The 21,272-nt window shown below is 41.0% G+C and overlaps 1 protein-coding gene and 1 long non-coding RNA gene across 4 annotated transcripts in view; one reads left to right on the top strand and one right to left on the bottom strand.

The window, feature by feature from the left end:
* Positions 1–399: 399 nt before the first annotated feature.
* LOC137483808 (uncharacterized) lies at positions 400–4,258 on the bottom strand. 2 transcript variants are annotated; one of them, XR_011004659.1, is made up of 3 exons: positions 4,171–4,258; positions 931–1,071; positions 400–684 (listed from the first exon to the last, which is right to left on the bottom strand). It is a non-coding gene; the product is annotated as an uncharacterized lncRNA (long non-coding RNA). The 2 variants fall into 2 exon arrangements; XR_011004658.1 differs by having other exon boundaries at positions 400–1,071.
* Positions 4,259–5,210: 952 nt separating this feature from the next.
* Positions 5,211–21,272, top strand: part of LOC137483791 (ubiquitin-conjugating enzyme E2 E2) — a 202,233-nt gene continuing 186,171 nt past the window's right edge. Inside the window, exons 1-3 of one of the 2 annotated variants that reach the window (XM_068207176.1) lie at positions 5,211–5,501; positions 10,156–10,339; positions 18,363–18,413. In XM_068207176.1, the coding sequence (XP_068063277.1) occupies positions 10,164–10,339; positions 18,363–18,413 (227 nt within the window). In that variant the 5' untranslated portion in view covers positions 5,211–5,501; positions 10,156–10,163. Of the gene's footprint in view, positions 5,502–10,150; positions 10,340–18,362; positions 18,414–21,272 lie in introns of both variants that reach the window. The other variant, XM_068207169.1, reaches the window with a different exon arrangement.

Here is a 21,272-nt window from a genome sequence, read left to right as displayed (position 1 = left end):
AACCAAGCTCTGATCCTGTGAATTAAGATGTTATGAAACCAACAGAAAATAATAGGAATGCGGAGGTGCTGAAGAGAGTGTGGAAGTAACACCTAAAACATCCCAATTTTCTTTTCTAACCTATCTTCACTTTTCAACATTCTCTCCCACATATGGTGATGAATTAAGACAGGCAATGCAAGGAATTCTTCCAATTACAGGTCAATGCATTACAATAGCTCTGGAAATAAAGATTTTTCCCTTCAGTACATGCAATACGAGATTTTTAAAGCAGCAGCTTAGTCTAGGATTCAGTTGTCAACAATTTCTGTGTAGAAACTATCACAGAATTATCTTGTGCAATTGTCTTGCACTTAGGCTCCAAGTGAGACTCTAATTCAGCACATAGAAATAAACCTCTGTTCTGGACACCATGCAGTTAATTTATTCCCTACCTTAAACAAAAATACAGGCTTTCATTAAGGACACGGAAGCGAGTTATTACCTCCCTCCTACCCACTCCTAATATGTTTTATCTTTATTCTTTACAATCCTGGATAGCAAAGCAGCTGAGAGCCACCAGGATTTCTGATGCCACATGGTTATTGTCCCAGTTGTTTGTTCTGGTTCCAGCTGAATGATAGTGGGAGCTGTTCTGCTTCTGAGCAAAGGGAAGGAGGAGCTGCAAATTCTTAGTTTTTTAGGCTGGAATGAAAGAGACCTTAAAAGCTGTTTGCCACACAACTTACAACTCCTTTTGTATTTAATGGCCTGAAAATATCAGAGTGAATAAATGCTAATGATTTGGGGGTTTGCAGTATTGTAGAGCAAATAAAGAAGTCAGGCTAGCAGTAACTTGCCTCTGTGTTCACACAATCATTTTACTTCAGAATGCCATAAAAATACTTTAAACAGACTTCTGTCAAGGCATTGTTTGAATAATAGGTTTACTTAGTGTTCAGGATTCAAACAATGTTTTCCTTGATATAGGATGTCATTTTTTAAGTGATGGGGACATACACAATTAAATGAAAACTCTACTTAAATTTCTGCTGCAAATATCTTCCTTGTTATACCACTTTATTCTAGATGCTGATAGAAGAGAAATAAAAAGAAGAATACTGATCTTTGAATCACTCAGATACTGCATTTTCAAACACAGCCGGCACTTGAGAGATCAGGGTACCTGTGAATTTCAGTTTACATTTGCCAACATACAGAGTGGGATTCATCCATGTAGCAACAAAAGAAAAGTACGATTGCAGAAAAAAAAAAAAAAAAAAACCACAAAGAAATGCAGTGTAAGAATAAACAATCTACAAATAGGAGAAAGAGAACTACCAAAGAGGGAAAAAATAGACAACAGGCTAGAACCTCTGAATGGTCCTTATAGTTTGTGCCATCATAGTACCTTAAGGAAACCCAGCTATGGGAGAAGAATCCTGGAACAGCATAAAGCTACTGCAGAAACTCCTCATTCTGTGCCCCTAATAGCTCAGGATGGAGGAGCAGACTGGGAAAGAGAGGGCCTGCTGCTGAGAGCTGCCTGCTGTCCACTATCCAAACAGCCCCACAGGGCCCAACTCCCAGCAGGGGAGGGATGGGGGGAACAACACAGGCTTTGACAGCTCCTGTGGAGCTGGAAAGTGGAATCAGGTAAAAAATGAATAAAGGCACCTTTGTTCCCATTCCTCAAACTTCTGCTGATAATAGTTCAGATGGATGAAACAAACTGGCTCATTAGGACTTGGCTGGAAAGGATTGATGTAACAATCAGGCACATCATGGACAAATGAATATTATCATCTCGCTTTTTAATATAAAATAATAAAGTTTTGAAAGAGAGATACGCTATCACAAGAGAGATAGTTATGTCTTCACCTATACCACAGTTGAGATGACTTCTCATCTTTTCTCAACCTTAGAAAACCAAACCCTTTTAACCAGTTACACCTTGACAATAGTGTTCATTCAATGACTTTAACAGTGATATAAAAACTACATGTCCTTTTAAATGGGAATGAACAGTAGTGCATAAATAGAAATGCAGGGAAAAAAATCAAAGCTGCATTTTCCTATTTATTTTTTTGACATGGAACAATATTCCCCTGTTTTTTTTAACTAAACAGAAATGGCTAAAACTCACTATAACTGAGTACAGCTCTCAGTATAGCTAAAAAAGTTTAAAAACCTGAAAAATCTAAATAGATCTATTACTTCTTTAAATTAAACACTTCTAAATGGAAACTTTGCACAGGTTTCTCCAACCTCATAGATTTTGACTGACATATCTGCCCTTATAACAGACACTCAAATCAAGAGCCCTTAACAAAAGTGTCCTTAACCATAATAGTTTTAAAGCATGACTGCCTGTGCCAGGTGAGATGAACTCCGGCATGTCTCCACAAAGAAGCTCCAAGTCTCTGTGAGAGTAAAGAACTCATGTTGCTTGCTTTAGATATGTCTGGTGGTGTAAATAGTGTCAGCTTTTAGAAACCACACAAAACTAAGCATGGGGGGTGGGGGGGGGGGGGGGGGGGGGGGGGAAACGTAACTGTGTGCCCTAGCACTCCAGCATAGGTGAAATGTAACACTGAAGTATTGCCACTCACTTCAAAAGGGCCAGGATTCAACCTATATAATCCAAATTTAGAAAAGTCTTCCAAAAGATTTTGAGCAATATTATGCCACCTTTAACATCTGAGGGCCAAACACGTTATTTTGAAAGGTCAAAAGGATAAAAATGGGAGCAGCTGACTACTCTGCCCTACTGTCTTTACACTGCATAGGTAGGGCTCATTCAAAACCTCTGCTTTTAGAACAGGGCACACCTCAGTGTGTATTTTCTATTCATAAGGCAGTACAAACCTTCTGCCTAATTTAGTTGTCCTTAAATTAAGCCCTACCATTTAGGGCTCCAGGCCAGAGGTTACACACCAAAAGAAAAAATCAGGGCCTGACTCGTGATGACTCAAACCTCTCACTCGGTGCTGAAACACTTTAGTGCTCCCTTGATTATTTTGGCATTGGGAAATTATGACCCAGATTCTGGGACACTGTATGGCCCCATCCTGCCCCTGTCTCAATTAGGCTATTCACTCAGCTTTTCTCTCTGTGCTTCCTGCAAATCCTAGCAGAAAAGATCTGTAATGAACTGCCACCAAAGACTGACGTCCTGAGATGGGCCGAGGAGTTAACACAGATCAATGTATGCCTCCTTTTAAGGCACCCTTAAGCTGTCAGAGCAACATTAAGGAAATATGGTTAGAAGAATCATTTAGAATTGAATTTTATCACTTCCTGGATGGTTTTTCAGAGGACTGAAAGGAGAAAGCATAGTTTAAGTGATTTTAGAAAAGGGAACCATGATGTCAAAAGTGTGCAACGCACCTTTCAGCACAATGAGCAGCATTACTCGCAGGAGGTTTGCATTTTTTGAAGGACTTGCACACCTCATATTCTATTAATTACTTCATTATTAGTTCTTCTGAGAAGTCAATGTATGCTTAGCAGATAGAAACCCATCTAGCTGATATTAGGAGCTTTTCTCCATCACAAGCAAGAAAATATCTTGTAAATGCACACAGAATAGGAAGAACTAGCTGACTGTGGTATTTTTAGGTTTAGGTGAAAATATCACTGGGATTATTTAGCAAAGAAATAGGAACAGGAAATAAACCAAGTAATTTAAAAACAATTTCTCAACAAGGAAAATTAATAATTTTATGTTCAGGGTAACTGCAAAAACCATTTACGTTATCTGCATATAATACAAGAGCAGGTATCAATGATGTCTCTAATCCTATATAAGAAACAGTAATTCTTCCTCTCTCAGTAATGCTTCAAGTTCTCGACTTCTTTATGTTTGGTGGCACAGGCTCCACCTACACCTCAACCATAAGTCAGAAAAAATACAACACTTCACAGTTCAAGCAGGGAGAAACTTTTCCTCCTACATGTGGAATGGTGAGAACACATTTTATTTTTTTAATCCCCTTTAGTTGTTAAAAGAGGGAAAACATTCTGGCTTGGCATTACCCCTTTACCCTTGGCTGGTATATTTCCCTGTTTGAGGAAGAAAGGTTTGAGGTGATAGTTTACATAACATAGCTAAGCATATTATGTAAAGATTAAAGCAGCAGGGTCGGCACAGGGACAGAAGTCTCACTCGCCCAGCACAGCCGGGGTTACCTGACAGCCAGTTCTGCTGGAGGTTTGTTTTGTTCCAGGTTAATATTCCCACTAAGCAACTAACATTTAAGTGCGGCTCTGCCTCGGCCTCTCCCATTCCTGACTGCGATGCTTTCCACAGAGGCAACGTCTGCCTGCGTGGGAGGTGAGGTTCATTTACCTGGCCACAATCAGGCGACAGCGCCTATCTCCAGCGGGGATACTGCACGTCACCGGGGCCGCCAGCGGCCGGGGGCGGTTTGTGCCACCCAGCTGTGCTGATGCCACAGTGGTCGAAACCACCAGGGTAACACAAAGTGTGGCCACCCAGTACCAAGGGCCCGGGCCCTCCCTGCAGGCCGGCCGAGGCACCGCGTGCCCTCGCACCGCCCGTCCCCAGGTACCGCGTCCCTCCCCGCCCGGGGCACCGGCCGCGTCCCCTCCGGCTGCTCCCTCCGGCTCCGCGGAGACAAAGGCGCTGGGGACGTGCGGGCCGCCAGGACCGGGGAGGGGGCGGAGGAGGGGGCGACTGGCGAGGGGAACAAAGGAGCCGAAAAAGACGAGAAGAGCCAAGAAAGTTGATGCCGGCCTCCGCCGCCCCCTGCCCTGTCCCGGCCCGCCCCTTCCACCTCCCGGACTTTCGCGTGGGGGCCCACGGCAGCCCGGCGGCGGCAGGGAAAAAAGGCCGGGTACCCTCACCTCCGTCCCCCCATGAATCCCTGACCGAAGGTCCCGGCCCATCCCCTCCCACCTCCTCCTTCTTCCTCTGCCCCGCTGACCCCGCCCAGCCCCCGGTGCTTCCCTTTAACGCGCGCTCCCGCCGCCGCCTCTTGCCCCTCCCCCCTGCCCGGCGGCGCGCGGCCTCCGCCAGCCCCCGCGGACACGCGCCCGCCCGCGCCCCCATCCCGTCACTTCCCCCCCGCTCCCTTGCCGAAGCCGCGCGCGCGCCCCCGCCCTCCCGCCCCTCCCTCGGCGGCCCGCGAGCGCCCGGGATAATTGGCTGGCGGGCGCGCGCGCGGCGCCGGGCGGACGGGTGGGGGCGCGCGCGCGCGGAGGCGGCGGGGGTGCGCGCGCGCGCGCGGCAGCGGCTTCACTTCTCTCCGGGCAGCGGGGGCAGGAGCGGCGGCGGCGCCGGTGGGAGAAGCAGCAGCGGCCGTCGCTGCTGCTCGGGAGAGACGGGAAAGGGGAGAGGAAGCCGAGAGCGAGGAGCGCGGGGCAGCGGGCTCATGACTCAGTGAGCGGCTGCAGCCCCTTTCCAGCCCCGCGCCCGGCCGGAGTCGGGGCGACCGCGACGGATTGTCCCGCAGCCTGTGCCTGGCACCAGCGAGAGAGAGACCTGCGCTCGCCTGCAGGTAGCAGCGGCTTCCCCCCGTCTCTGCTGGGGTGCACCTACCTCTGCCCCGGCTGAGCTCCCCGTCTGCGTCCCCTCCCCCCGCCGGGCTCCTACCCCCATGTCGCTCGCCATCCCTCCCCCACGGCAGCACCCTCTCCCCCGCATTTATCTGCGACCCTCGGTCTCTACCTTTATCCTTCATCTTCCCTCCCCTCTCCGCATCCCCCTAGTACTGCCTGGTACCCTCTTGCCCCCCTTGTCATCCTCGGCTGTGCCCTTTCATAGCAACCGTCCCGGCCGCCCCCCCCCGCCCACCTCGGCATTTCTGGCGGCGCTCCCCGCTCCCCCAGGCTCCATCCAGCCTCCATTGCTCCTCAGCACCCCCACACCCTTTCAGCAACTCTTCCGTGTCCATTTGTCCTGCTCGCCCTGCTGCGGGCGGGAGCAGCGACCACCCCCGCTCCCCACCACCCCTTTGGCCCTGCTCCGCATGGTCCCCGCGGCACTCTCTGCGCCGCTGGGGGGCCGGGGTACCCCCTGCCCCCCCACCACGATCGAGCCTCCTGGGATGCGCTATCCCACACCCCCCGCCGCAGCGGTGGGCACCCCGGGCTGGAACCCCCCGGAAAAGGCACTACCCCCCCCCCCCCCCGCGCCCCAAGGAGCCCCGCAGCCCAGCCCTCTCCCTTCTCGCATCTGCCCCCGACGTCTTCCTCTCGCAGTCTCCTCCTCCTCCTCTCCTCGGTTGTCTCCTACTTCTCACCCTAGCCCGGCCGCCGCCCGCCCGGCCGTGGGAGTGCGGGGGGGTGCGTGGTTCTGGGGATGCTCGTGGCCCCCAGCCGCTCCCGTACGGTGGGGGCTTCCCGACGGCAGAGTCGCGCCTGTGCCCACGCGCGGCCGTGGGAGCCTGGGGCTGCCATCCTGTCCCGTCCCATCCTTCCGGGTGCCCTTCTCAGTGGCGGACACACCGGGCTCTTTCTGCCTCCCGTCCCGCGATGTTGTGATCTTTTTGCCCTTTATGGTTTCTAATGAAGATGAAGTAAGGCGGCTGCTGCCATTGCTGCTCGTGGTGGACCCTGCAGAAATACTCAATTTATCTTGGCTTGCAGGAAATTATGAGCGCTTTAGAAAGACATCATCACTAGCTCTGCCGCCCTTGGGACCATCTGCACATTGCCAGGATCTTACTGTCCCTGACTGGTGGATTTCTTTAATTTTTTTTTTTTTTTTTTCTGGTGTGTGATATCTGATAATGTCTGGTGGTTTGGGGTATTTTTGTTGTGTTTTGGGGGTTTTTTGTGGTTTTTTTTTAATTGGTTTGTTTGTTTTTGTTGTTGGTTTGTTTGTTTTTATTGTTTTGGGTTTTTTTTTTTTTGTTTTTTTGGTTTTTTTTTTTTTTAGTTTGAGGAGGAAAGGGAAGGTGCCCGTGGATATATTTGACAAAAGCAAAATATTTTGGATGCCCTTCACATCGAATTGATAGTTGTAGTTACAATTGTAATCTGTCTCGGTGCTGATTCATCTCACATTAAGGGAGAGACTTCTAAGACCCCCTTCATTCCTTCCTCTGTCCCCTCTGCTCATTTTTCTCTGCACAACAGCAGGGAGGTTAGCAACCCTTGTGTGAATGTAGAATAGCCTGGCAGCCGGGAACCTGGACATCGTGTGTCTTCCCTCTTGCCCTGTGTGACAGTTGCAAACACACTTAGGGCACTTCAGATTCAAAGAGTATCTTGCATTTCTGTCTGTCTTGGTGGCAGCGAAATGTTTTCTTCACAGTGTCATCCTCCCAGTTGACTTTTTTACTTGACTCTTTAGTTGACTCTTACTTGTTCATATGTTTGTGTGTCTTTTAAGTTTGACCCCATTAGAAATGTCTAATTTCAGGCCCGTTAAAGCATGCTTTTAATGCAATTTTGAGCATCCCTTGAACAAAACTCCCTAAAATTGCAGGTATTTTGAGGAGAGGAAATAGAAAGAATTGCCTGGATGTCAGAATGGAGAACAGGGACAGAAGGAGAAAGGAAAAAAAAAAAAAAACAAACCACCCAAAACCCAAACCTCCCTCCCACCCCTGCCAGAATCTAGCCAGACATCAAATGACAGATTTAAACATTTTCCTCTTGTAAATGCTGGCATTACATGTTACAGTAATTATATGCTCTGGGCTACTGTTACAGTGTTTGTCTGCTGGATAGTAACCTGAACTTATGAAGTGAATACAGTTGTTTTTTGGATAATAGTAATATTTATAGCCAAGATTATTCATAGCAGATGTCCCATGCATATGAGCATTATTAAATGTGCTTTTAACTTTCTGGCCTGCAGTGTTAAAGCCTATGTACACTGTGAAGAGAGAATTATTCTCTTTAAAATTAGATGTATTAAGCAAAGGTCAGAAGTAAAATCTAGGGCAAATAAAGGCCAACATAAGTGTTATAAAAAGAGATGAGGTTGTATTTTAACTTTATGTAGAAGCAAGGAAAATGGATACTTAGTACCAAAATTGCATTATAGTTGCATATTTTGACTTGTCAGAATGTGATACTTTTGTTGTTTGTTACCTTTAAATGTTCTGCTGCTTTACCTTGAAATCACATAATAGGATTTAAATATCTGAACATCAGCCTGTGTAAATTTATGGACTATGATAAATGTATTGTTGTAGCTGTACTATAGAAGAAATTGTTCTCTAAAAGTGGACAATTTTTATATTTTAATTTTAGGGCAGAAACTGCATCATTTTAGTTACCTTAATGAGCAAGTTAGGTCTTGTGTATTTATGTATATTTAGATACAAAAATACTATTTTCTGTTATAAAATCAAAAATGCAGCTTAAGCTGATGAAGGGAAACTTTAGTCACATGTCTATCACTTGGTGCTGCTTGCTGTTTCTTTTAATGTCTAAACATTTTGAAGGGCTGCCATACTTCCAGAATTCTTTTTCAGTATAGCTTTACAAGATAGATGAAAAAGACCTAATTCCCCCTGAAGTTAGTTGGATGTGTCAATAATGCCTGAAGAGATTATTTCTTCTGCTCCATAGTGTGTATTATTTGATAGAATTAGATGTTGGCAAGGGTTTTTCAGTATAGGAGTAAATTTATTTCTATTCTGTAACAAGAACACTTAGGCCTTTTTAAAAAGCATCCTTTTGAACATAACCCTGTTGGCATTGATACTAATTTACTTTTCCTTTGCTGTCTCTTTCCATAAACATGTACAGGGAGATGAACTTTGTTTAATCCATAGAACAAGCATGGTTGAATCTCAGCCTGAAATCTCATTATTCTCCCTTGAGCGAGTCTTAAAACACATAATAGTCAAGGTGAATAGGTTTGTTCTTAATTGTGATGATGTCTGTACATAGGTAAGAGGAAAAGCGAGTCGAAGTTCACAGCAATTTGAAACTCTTTGTGTATGAAAGAACAAATTCTTCATTCAGACAGATTTGATCAGAAAACCACCCAGATATATGGGGATTGCGTGGGTGTAAGCAAGTAATGTTTGGGCCTGTGTGCTTTTTATTAAAAATCTCTAGAGAAGGATATGTAACATAGGTTTATAAGGTACTGATTTGGACTTAAAGGAAAGACCTGGGTTTCACTTTGGTTTTAATTTGGTTTTGGTTTTGTTGGTTTTGGTTTTTTGTTTAGTTTTGTTTTTTTGGGGTTTTTTTTTTTAATCAGTCAGTGCCACCAGATATGCTAATTCAGTAAGAGTTTTTCATGGACATCTGCCCTTCATTAGAACAGTTTGAGAGTTTGAGAAGTCATGACAGCTGTAACAGTGGGCTTGTAATTCCTCATCTGTCGGCATATTGTTATACTATTTAAAATGAAGGAAGAAATTAAAATAGCTAACTAGTATCAGAAGTGTGCACATAAAGCATTAACTTGACTTCTGAAATATGCTGAGATTTCTTACTGCTCATGTTCTCTGGCAAGTTTGTTGCCTCATGTTGCCTGAATGAAATGTCAGGAGGAAACTTTGTTATATTATCTACCAATGGGCTCACCATTTTAGTAAATACAAACAGTCCTGTGTTAAAGCTTTTTAGTTCTGTGTTTCCATCAAGCATGCCAAGATGTGGATTTTGTAATGTGGAAACCCACATTGTACACTTGGAATGAGCCCACAGATTTATTTCATATGGGATAACAGAGAGTCCTAAGATAGTAATAACTCTCAGTTTTTAGCTAGCTGTGGTAGATTTGAACTGGTGGCATAATTGATGGGACAACTAACTCATGGTATTGCTGAGTAGTTGAAAAACATAATTCACAGTGAATGTTTTTACACTTTCAGGATTGTTTCCCACTTAACTTCAGTAACTTCTGTTTTTCATACATATGTATATGTGTTTGTGAAGAGTCTGGCAGGGGGATTGGTTTATGTGTTTGTGTTGTATTTTTTGTTTGTGGGTTGGTTGGGGTTTTTTGGGGGGTGGCAGTGGTATAGGGTTTAAAATTGCCAGCTCCTGAATTATTGTTAAGATGCTTGTGGCAAAACTCTTCAGTACAAGGATTACTGAACTACTGTGATACAAGCACTGTTTTGTTAGGACAAAGACATATATCCCATGTGCCCTTTCCTTAAGCATGTAAGAAATACAATGAGGCGGTTGCTCCTCAAAAAACTAACTTCAGTTATTTGTCTTTGTTCAGTGCAGCATCTGCCATGTCTACAGAGGGGCAGAGAGTGGATGATAGTCCAAGCACTAGTGGAGGCAGCTCTGATGGAGATCAGCGTGAAGGTGTTCAGCAGGAACAAGAAAGGGAGCAAGTTCAACCCAAGAAAAAAGAGGGGAAAATATCAAGCAAAACAGCTGCTAAATTGTCAACTAGTGCTAAAAGGTACAGTGTTCTTCCTGGTTGTTTCTTCATTTCAGCTGGCCATCAGATCCATGTATTGACTCAGTGTATTAATTTTCTGATTGTTTTGTTATAACACTACTGTATCAGTGTAATAACCTTTTGAGACTGGTCACAATAATGAGACCTGTACACTTTTCCCTTTCTTTGTCAGTTTGCCTCTTTCACATGGTTTTAATAGTTGCTTGCATGATAAAAGCTGACATTTTTTTATTGCTAATAAAACTCAGACAGTTTTGTAGCCTTATAAAAAATATCTCTTTATATGTATGTATGACTGATGTTGAAACTTGTCAGTGTAACTTAGAGTTAATTAGCCATAAACATTTCAGACAGTTCAGTAACTCAGCATGTTAGGACTACCGTAATACCTTATTGCCATGAAGTACTGCCTTTTCTTTTTCCAGATGGTCAGGTCAGAAATACTTGAGTGAACAACAAATGTATGTTGGTTTCATTACTTTAAACTGTGATCTGTTTTAATACCCGTTTATTTCCCCCCCTTTTTCTGATTGGGATGAAAGGTTGGTTTGTAGAATAGCTGTTTAAATTATTCTATGCTATCATGTCCATCTCCAGATAACGATTGTCTTGCTGGGATCAGACAGAAGGAATTTACAGCTTAGTGTTGCTTCGCTAGTACATGTAAGGTTGTTAGCCTGGGCAAGTGGGATTATAGTGATTGAAGTTAAAAAGCACTCATAAAATAATCTGACAAGAGACCAGTTCTGCAGACTGTCCTGATGCAGAATTCCCAGATCTCGTTTCTTTGCTAGTCCAAGGCAGTGTAAACTACAATAGAAAACACTGGAGTTGTACCACTGTGGTGCTGTGGTAAAGGAGAAGCATCAAGCCCCTGCTGCCATAACTTATAACATATACATGTAGTCAGAGTCTTTATATAATGCTATATAAACATGTGTGTACATCTAGTCAGGAGTCAAGTCTTTGTTTTGCCTTAATCTGTCCCTTACCAATTGAATCAATTTCTAAAGTATCTTTAGATACTTTAATAGGGATACTAAAGTATCTTTTGTCTTTCCAATGAGGTACTGTTATGTCATGCTTTTCTTCTGCTAGAGATTCCTTTCTTACAGCTAGTTTTATTTTGTTTTTAATTCCCTGGAGAAATACTTTCTGGACACACATTCCTATTGTGACACTATTAGGAGATTACCTGGTCATATCACTTACAGAATGGCCAGCAAAACTTGCCCGTGTTTCCTTTTATGGCAAGAAGGGAAAAAAAACACACCCAACTTTCACTACAAATCATGATATTATTCATGTAGTTAATCCTCACAGCTGTTATGGTTTCTGGTCTTCTCTTTTGTCTGCTTCCTGCTATTATTATTTTTAAAATATTAGGAATATTGGATTAGACATTAATTTTAAGGTCATAAAAACAGTTTCCAGCATCTTTTGAAAGCAGTCTGTGTATTCTGAACTTTGTACAATGTCTGGTGTAATGATGCTACAATTCTGATAGGGGCCTGTGGACACTATCCTATTAAAAAAATAAAAATGATATGTCAGAAATTGGTCTATTAATCTTAGCTTTGTATCTTCAAAGCTTAGAGCTTTTATCAACAAGCATTTTACAGCGATAAAATTACTTAAACCTTTTAAAGTTTAATCGTATCTGCTTATGGTTCTGCTGAAACTAATTATTCCATCAGTTGCTGACTTCAGTACATTTGCCAGTTAGACTCTCAAGCTAGTTTCACATGTGTAGTAATATTGATTATATATTTTAGAAATATACATTTGATTATACATTTTAATAGCTGACATGACTTACAGTAGTTCTGCAGATATGTGTACAGTGTTTTTGAAGAGAAATGTAATTTAGGAGTAGCCCTTTCTGGAAGGATTTCAGAAGCAGTTGTTGTAGTAATGAGGGTTTTTATTAGTATAATTGGTTTTTTTTTTCCTTTTTTTGTTTTTGAATATTCAGTAGTTTGTCATTGTGTTACAATTGGGATTGCACTTTCTCTAATCTGGCCAGGTTTTCATATTACAGGTTTTGTTTCTGTGCTTTTCAATTAAAAGCAGTAGTGTGTCAAGAAAGCTAAATCTGAAATTAGAGGCTAAAATGGAGGGGAGTAGCATAAAGGAAGGAAAAATGTCTTAAAGTCCGCAATATGTGCTAGGTATTCCAGAAACAGTCTGTATAAAATATCATCATAGTAATATTGTTATTTTAGTTCATTTTGAATGAGGAATAGTGTAGGATTAATAAGGCCTTACTCTGGTACCTTTATTATGGTGAGAGGAGTCAACTCTGCTAAAAAATCAGTAAAACGCTCAAACAACAGTGTACACACTGTACACACTGCGCAGTTGTGGCTTTTGTCAAGATTCCTCAATTCCTGTTAAAAGTATCTAACACCAGCAAGTTCACTGGAGCTAAAGTCACAGACTACATGCTTGATTCTAATCTGAGTTTGGAAATCAGATTTTCTCACTTGGAAAGCTTTTTTGTGCACATGGAATGGTAGCCACAGTTTTTTTGGATTGCATTATGATACCTACTGAATATGGAGAAAGGTTTGTGCATCTCTATTTGGTAGACTCTGTTTTGCTTTTGATTTTTATGTTTAAGTAGTCAGTTAGATTTGAAGAATTTTCAGTAGCATGAGATTTTATATAAATAAAGATTTAGCAGTGTGCTGACTTTTGGTTGTGTAATAGTAAACTGCTTCCATGTCTTATGTATGAATATACTGTTCATGCAACTTAACTGCTTTCCAAAGTGATCTGACCACAGGGGCTATGTGAAACCACTCATATTTCTATTTGAGTATGATTTTTGGTATTGAGATATGAAGTTTTTTCTGTTAGCATTGCTGTGGATGGCATCAAGAAGGCAGAATGCCATCACGTGCTGTCCTTCTCTGTTAATACTTCAGGACTAGCTGCTATACAGGTGTAATAGCTTACAGCGTATGTCGTGTAGCGTACCAGTCCTTCAATTTTCCTCACCCAGAGGGCATCACCTTAAATAGCAACCTTTCTTACCCAACATGTCAAGATTGAGAAACTCACTGCATATCACAATTACAGTTCAGACATGGAATTGAATTGCTGTCCTTGAAAACAGCAGGCATCTTGTTACCTCTTAAGTAGCAAATCTTAGCATGACCTTTGGATTGAGAGAAGTGTAACCATTCTTGGCTGACATAGTAGCTCAACAAATAAATGTATTGTTTTGCTTGGCTCCTGAAGTTGCTGGTTGAAAATCTGTAAACCTTTATGTCCAATCCTGACTTTTTAAAATAAATATCTGTGCCTACAAGGAATTGTGAACTGTACAACTTTAGTTGTAATATTTTCATTATTCAAAGTAGTTGCAGCCTTAAGAGGAGCAAATAAGTGATAGATTAAATTGGTTCGAGATTCAACAAAACTGAGCATTTCCCACCCTCCCCCCTTTTTTATTCCTGAGGGGTTTATCACAGAATCTGGAAATTATAATTAGCATATTGAATATGATGGCAAAATATGGAGTGCTTTTTCTTACAAGAAATATCCTTGTCATTTATCCATCATTTAGTAAGTAGGTGAGAATATTTCTTTTCCTCCAGTATGAACCTAACCATCTTTAGATCAATTGCCTGCTCAGTCACAATTTATTTAGTATTGAAATACATACCAGTGACTACATTTTTAAGTATGTTCTAAGTAGTATAGTCTCGGGTATAGGGTATTGATTCATCTGGCTTTTATAATTAGAGAGACATGTAGTTTAGAAAAGTGGATGTGGTAAAAATAGTTTACTGTCATGTAGGTCTTTATTTTATTTCTTCTCCTATTAATAATCTTGGTAAATTCTCCAACATGTTCACGTCTTTCTTAGCTTTAGAGGACTATTCCATGAAGGAAACAACTCAGTCCCCTTTGGCATGGTACAGCAGTAAATATGAGTCTGTGAGAATTAATAATATTTGAAATCCACAATGTACTTTCATGCTTCTGAATTTACTAGTAGATTAACCTTTGCACCATTACTGGAAGGCAACTGTGTTTGTTCTTTTTTGTTAGTTAAGTGGAGAGAATTTTTTTTTATATGTGTCTGTAAGTATATGAGAGAGAAAAGTCAGATGACTTCTCTAGGACTAAACAAAGTATCAGATCTGACATTGCAAATTAAATATCTTATGTGTATAGCCCAGGGCTTTGATTACCAGCAAGGGCCTCACCCCCCTGCCATCATCCCCATTGTCCAATATGTAACAATAATGTCATTAGTTTAAACGTAAACTGGATATATGTAGTGATTTTAATTTAGAGGGTTTTTCCTCTCTGACATTTCTAAACATAACTGTTATTGAGGCAGAAAATCCAAAGAAACACATGCCAGAAAGGACCCTGAAAAAAATGTTTTGTTGCCAGAGGCCGCATATTCTGGCAGTGAATCCTCTGTGGTCACCGAAGGAAGTGAGGCACGTCCTCTCCTATGGCAGATTCTGAGGGCAGCTCGATGGGGATATGAGGCGAGTGCCAGAGCACGTGCAGACAAAGGGCAGCTTGCACACTGGAGGTCTCTATCAGTGCAAGGCTCTCTGGGATGCTGGCCGATGATTTAATTGTAACTTTGAATGCTGTGACATGTGAACAAGCTACGTGTCATCTGTTCTACAGAAACTGTTTATGAATGAGCTCTCAGCATGAATGCAAGGTAAATTAAGGTTGCAACAAAAGAAATGTAAGGTGTATAAATTAATTTTAGTTTGGGGCACCACAGAGCGAGAGAATAAACACAGACAGCTTGCTGAGGAGCAATTGATGGACAGTATTGTATTAATATGTTTATCTTGTTTGTATAAAAATAATCATGAATTAAACATCTTTGTCTTAGATGTTTGCAAGGGCAGTTATGTCTTTTGAACACTAATAGACATTACCATCTGATCAATTTTTACATCTTGAAGCAGAAAGGTGGTTTGTCCATGTCTGCTCAATCACAGATTAGCTTGATAAAGAGCCATTTTAGTGCTCTTTGCATTAGAAGTTTTGGGTTGTACTAGAACAGATGGAGAAAATGAGAGATCATTTTGTTTTCAGAATGTAAGGAACGTGGGTTAGGATTTAGAAAGAAGAATGTAAAGTTTTTGATCTAGGACTGAAGTTGTTGAAGTCGTCAATCCATTCTTGATGTGCCTCATACTCTAATGCCATGAAATATTAACTATTTTTACTACTATATGTAAAACAAAGGAATGATCTCTGACTCCAAAAACAAGTGCAATGCCATCATTCTGTAACTTCAAAAAAGGCTGAGAAAGCAAAACAACTCATAAACCACAAAACTGAAGTTTCCTTGCAGCCTAGGTTTTCTGTAGTTTGAATTTGTGGTAGTATAAATTTCAAAATCCTGGCAGAATTTTGTAATATACAGAAGAAATATTTTAAGCATTCCCACAGTTATAAGATCTCCCTTCTAAAAGTTGTGATTTGTTAGGATTGTTTAAAATGGGCTAGCTTTTAAAACAACATTTTTGTTGTGCTTAAAATTCACTAATTAAAAATGGGATGACTTTCAGTGTTACTACAATGATTTTGTGCTTGATTAAGCAGACTGTGCCTGTATTTTTATAAGAAAGTTATGATATTTATTGGAGGAATTCTGTATGCTGGGGGTACAAACATCTCAATGAGTAGAGAAAGTAAAGATCAAATTGCTTTCCCTCTACAGAAATAACTTGGTGTGTTTGTGTGTATGTCGGGTATACACCAGCTCTGTATGTAGGGTATACACACGCAGCTGGATCAGCTATTCAAGGACTTGACTTGGAAGCATCAACCTGGGAATGTCCAGAAATCCTTAACAACAAAATTGCTCTCCCTAGAGTTAAAACTCTGGCAGGATGCCTGTCATGTCTTTATGGGTGACCTGGAGGATATGGCTGAATCCACTCTAAAGTTTTCAGATGGCACCTAGTTGGGTGCGAGCATTTGGTACATGCAGGGGCATTTTATATTATATATGCCAATATACCTGAATGCTTATTTTGATAAGCCATTTACTTTGCCTGTATTTATATGCATAGAAGTTAAAGAAAAGCTAAGCGTCTGAAGGAGTATTTTTGTCTTTTCAATGTTCTCATCAGGTCTTAATAAATGATTATTACCTCTGCCTACAAATCTTGACCATGTAAGTCCTAATTATTTCAGATTGTGAATGACAAAGTCTTGAGTTTCTGGTTCAGGCCAATTCTTCTACTGCTGTTGATCCATTTATTCATTAGAGCCATAAAATCAATTCATAGTGGTGTTAGGGGAATTTTGATAGTGGCTGTGAGACTCCTTAACATGCAAGATTGTGTTTGGATTGTAGCATTATATAAAGAATTAAACTGTTCTTTTTTACTTTATATATGCCAATATATCTGAATGCTTATTTTGATAACCCATTTTCTTTACCTGTACTTATATGCAAAATGGGTAGCAGTTGTTTTTAACAAGATATGTGTAGGTCAGGTCTGAACCTTTGGCTAGTGGCTTGAGCACCTATCTCAGGAATTTGAGCGGTGTTATTGTGTTATTGTTTCTTTTTTAGTGTAGGGAATAATAGGAATAGCAATCTGCTCTGTGCATGAAATCTTGTTAAGGAGAAGGCAAGAAGAAACCACTGAGGATGTATTGAATTGTTTTTCTTTTCCTTCCTCCTTCTAAATGTTTATGTTTTTGCACTGAAGTAGCCTATGAAAAAAGCCTCGGACATAGTTTATAGGAAAGGTGGCATTCGCAGTTCTGCTTATGGCATCATAATCTGGCAAGTCTTCGGGAACTGTAAACTCCTACAAGTTCCTTTGGAAGCTCTGTATCGTATTCTGCATACTTAATTTTCTTCAGAGGTCAAGATACTGGCTCTCATGCAGTTGCTGGTGCAAGGGAAAAGAGCCCCCAGTGCCAGCTGTGGCAGAGCTCAGGTATTCAAGGACTTGGCTAGGAAGCGTCAGCCTGGGAATATCCAGAAATCCTTAACAACAAAGTTGCTCTCCCTGGAGGAAGAACTCTGGCAGGATGCCTGTAATGTCTTTATTGGTGACCTGGAGGACATGGCAGAGTGCACTGAGAAGTTTTCAGATGACAAGCAGTTTGTACACACAGGGGCCAGGCTACAGCTCAGAGGGATCAGGCCAGGCTGCAGGAGAGAGTTGACAGAGAACTCATGAAATTCAACAAAGACAAGTGAACACCATGTACGTGGGGAGGACTTACCCCTTGCTCAGATACACTGGGGATCATCTCTGCTCAGAAGGATGTGGGGGCCTTGGCAGAGAGCATGCTCAGTGTGAGGCAGCGACAAAGGCTGGGCTGCCTCCTGGGAGGTATTAAGAGAAGCGTAGTCCATAGACAAGTGATTTATATGCCTTTACTCAGCTCTCATTAAACTGTATCTGGGATAGCATTTACCCAATATTGTCCCCTCTGTAAAAAGAAGGCAGATATCAGAGCAAGTCCAGCAGCAGGTCCCCAGGCTGACCAGGGAAGCTTTCCCCTTTGGGGGAAGCCAGTATCAACCCCCCAGTATGCATGAGGTTGTGAAGTCCTGGGTGGGCTTATTCTGGGCAATTATGCTTTGAGTTGGGGGGTTTTGCTCTGCCAGTACAATATACATTAAGAAGCTAAATATTCTGGAGGGCAAGAACTGTAAGAAATATAGTCAGAGGGGAAATACAGAAGGAGGGTATATGAGTTATTTAGTAATTGTGTAAGTGAGCCAAGGAGCTGAGATTCCTGACCTATGGAAAAAATGTGATTTTCTAGGTGGCTGCTCATGGCATTTGTTCCATATGGACATTCATTTTTCAGAAAATACTTGGTTTTTACTTCTACATGTTCTTGCACAGTTTCATGAAACATTATAGATCAGCTTTCAACCAGAAATTCTAAGACTTATATTTTGTTACTGTTGATTGATGTAGAAATGTTCATAAAGTTGAAAGAAACAGACTGAAAAAAAAAAAGTCCTGATAGTATTTTTTTTTCTTTTAAGAATCCAGAAAGAACTTGCAGAAATTACATTAGACCCTCCTCCGAACTGTAGGTAAGTTCACCTGTATTTTATTAATTTGGAATATGGAAATGAAATGTATGGAGCTGTGGAAATTGCATAGGGGAGTGAAGTAAATTTTAGTTATTCCTTTGTGCTGATTATTTAGTAATTTTGGAATAAGAGCTGATAGATTATATGTTGCTTACATATAAATAATTGATATGACATACTTTCTGGTAACCAATGTAGTGGCATACATAGATGAACTCTGTGATGTATTAATAGATACGAGAAAAATATCAAATTATCCTTCATTTCAGATATTAAGTCAATAGTATTTTGTTTGATTCTGTAATCTTGGTGGCAATTGCTTGGTATATTTGATTCCTTTCTCAAGTTGTTTCCTCAACTTGTTAACACACTGTGAATATAATGGAGAAATGAAAGTGTTACAGGCACAAACTGTTAGTAATTTTCTGACTGTGTTTGTTGCAATGATTTGAGATATTTGATGGACACTTCCTGAATTAGAGCATAGCATCATATAGACTTTCTGACAATGACTGTGTGCTTGTTTGGTTTGGGTTTTTTATTTTGTTGTGGTTTAATTTGGTTTGGTTTGCGGGGGGGGGGTGGGGTGGGGGGCAGGTTGTGGTTTTTTTGTCAGTATGTTTCCTTCTGATATGTTTAAAATTGGCTTTTAAATCAATGATGATGTAGACCTTGAAACCTTCACTGTCTGGTGGCTGGGGCTGTGTACAGTTGTTTTCAGATGGCTGTCTCAGGCTTCTTATCTGTCCGCTTGTGACATATGGTCAGTGTTGGAGCTGGGCCAGGGCTGCACATTGCTGTTTAAAGCTACTGCACCTCTCGTGGTGAGAGGTTAGGCTCAGTGCAGAAGTATAGCTTCCACCCAGTCCTGCCAACCCATTTCAACTGATGTGGTTAGTAGGTTTCATTCTGTTACTGCACTAAAAAGAAAGATTGATAGAAATGGCTGATTGCATGCAGTGTTTATAATGAATCCCAGTATGTTTCAGTATCAAATTAACTAAGCAACTGGTAGTAAAAATGACAGTCAGCTTTATTGTTTTGGTCTCTTGACAAAACTATGTGTAAGAAAATACTCTAACAAGATTTGATGTGGTTGTGCTGGATCTCAAGATAAAAGTCAAGTGGCTATGTACCAAGGTGCTGCTTAATGAAGTAGCCTTGCAATAATAGCATTCAAAGAGTATTTCAGTCAATTAGGATGAACAGTTTTTTGCTGGATAAAACATTTTAATAGCTAAGCTGTTCTGTCATGCTTACGACTATGTGCGAGTCTTCAATCACATCAACCCTGTTTCATGTGGCAGATTTTACTTCGGTGTTGATGACTGATGCCTATTAGTGGATTGATTTGCTGAGATGAATATGAAACTTCAGTCTGTTGTAGAAGAATGGTTAAGTCTTTGAACTGAGAGTAAAAGGCTTACAGGTTTTTACAGCAGTGTCATTTTTTCTGGTTTTCTGAAGCCTTCTCTTTATAACAAAGCAGTTGTTTCAGTATACAAGATACTATTATATTTGATTTTTTTTTTTTTTTTGCTAGCAAGTGTAAAGTAAGCATTGACTGTCTGAGTGGAAAGCCCTTTAGTGACTTGCAATTTACAAAAAAAACAAGTAATCTGGAGCTTTCCTGCGTTTGTTGAATTATTTACACTAATGATAAAACAGCAATAAAGTGCACTCCATGATGCTGTTTTGCAAAATCACATCTAACTTCATGTGTCTGCTGCTTTAACGCAGTTCTTTAAATGCAGAATCACTTCATGTTGTGATAGATAGATTGATAGATAACCATTAGTAACTTTAATATTAGCAAATATGTTTTTATAGTCAATGCAGAATCACTTCATTTAGTTTATGCTTTGTTGACATAGTCTAAGCAGTGTTTTCATTTGAACTTCATCTATTTTCCGTTATAGTTAAATGTTACAAAATAAATACATCAGCCAGGCATGATTCTTCAGAAAACTGAGGATAGCTGAGCTATTGTACAGTTTATCTTACCCTAAAGTATTGATACATCCTTTCTTGGTTTTAGTGAAATTTAGGTCATTGTTGAAAGGCGTGTTAACTTTTTCTATTAAAAAGCCTAACCATATTTCATAAAGGTAAGTTCATTCCAGATGTAGGCTGCTTGAAATGGTTGTGATTCCATCTTATCTTCACTGTATGTACTCCTTCATATATAAAAAAAATCATGACTGGGCAACAGGAATGTGATAATTCTGAAAACTAGATGTCATAGGAGGTGTGAAGAAAGTGTTATTCAAGAATACAGCTATCTTAGGTAGCTACTTAGGAAGTACTGATAGGAAGGCTGTTGAGCTGAATTGGAACTTAGGTAGAGTATTGCAAAAAAATTTGCAAGACTTTTCATTAACTACAGCAGGCCAAAGCTTCAGGTTTCTTCCATTAATGAAAAAAAGCCCCAAATGGAACAGTATTTGTAGCACAGTAGCATCCCTCAAATGCATGGTAGGCTACACAGTCACTACAAGCTCCAAGGCAGCTGCAGCTTCCACTGCTGCAGCAGCTGTGATCTTAACATTTCCCCCACCTCATCCCTGTGAAGAGAATAAACTGTATAATCTTTGTGTTTGTTTGGAAGACAAAAAAAGTCTTGCTCACAAATGTGCCTTGGAATTGGCAGATTATCAGTGCTGAGACTTGCAGTGTCTTTCCAAAACTGTGGAAAGCTGTGGGTTTCAGAGTCCCTAAAAAATCTGGCACTTTGGCTTTAAAAGACGTTTGAATACTATAAGAAATTAGAGTTGCCTGCTTCCCTACTTCTTTTCCTGTAGTTTGGGTACTGGGTGATGGAGTGAGTCCTCTTGGCTCCACAAACTTTGGCTCCTTCCT

This window comes from Anomalospiza imberbis, chromosome 1 (genome assembly GCF_031753505.1).
Source record: "Anomalospiza imberbis isolate Cuckoo-Finch-1a 21T00152 chromosome 1, ASM3175350v1, whole genome shotgun sequence".
In the NCBI taxonomy this organism is placed as follows: Eukaryota; Metazoa; Chordata; class Aves; order Passeriformes; family Viduidae; genus Anomalospiza; species Anomalospiza imberbis.
The sequence above is the reverse complement of the archived record's forward strand: the minus strand, read 5'-3'. Positions and strand labels throughout refer to the sequence as shown.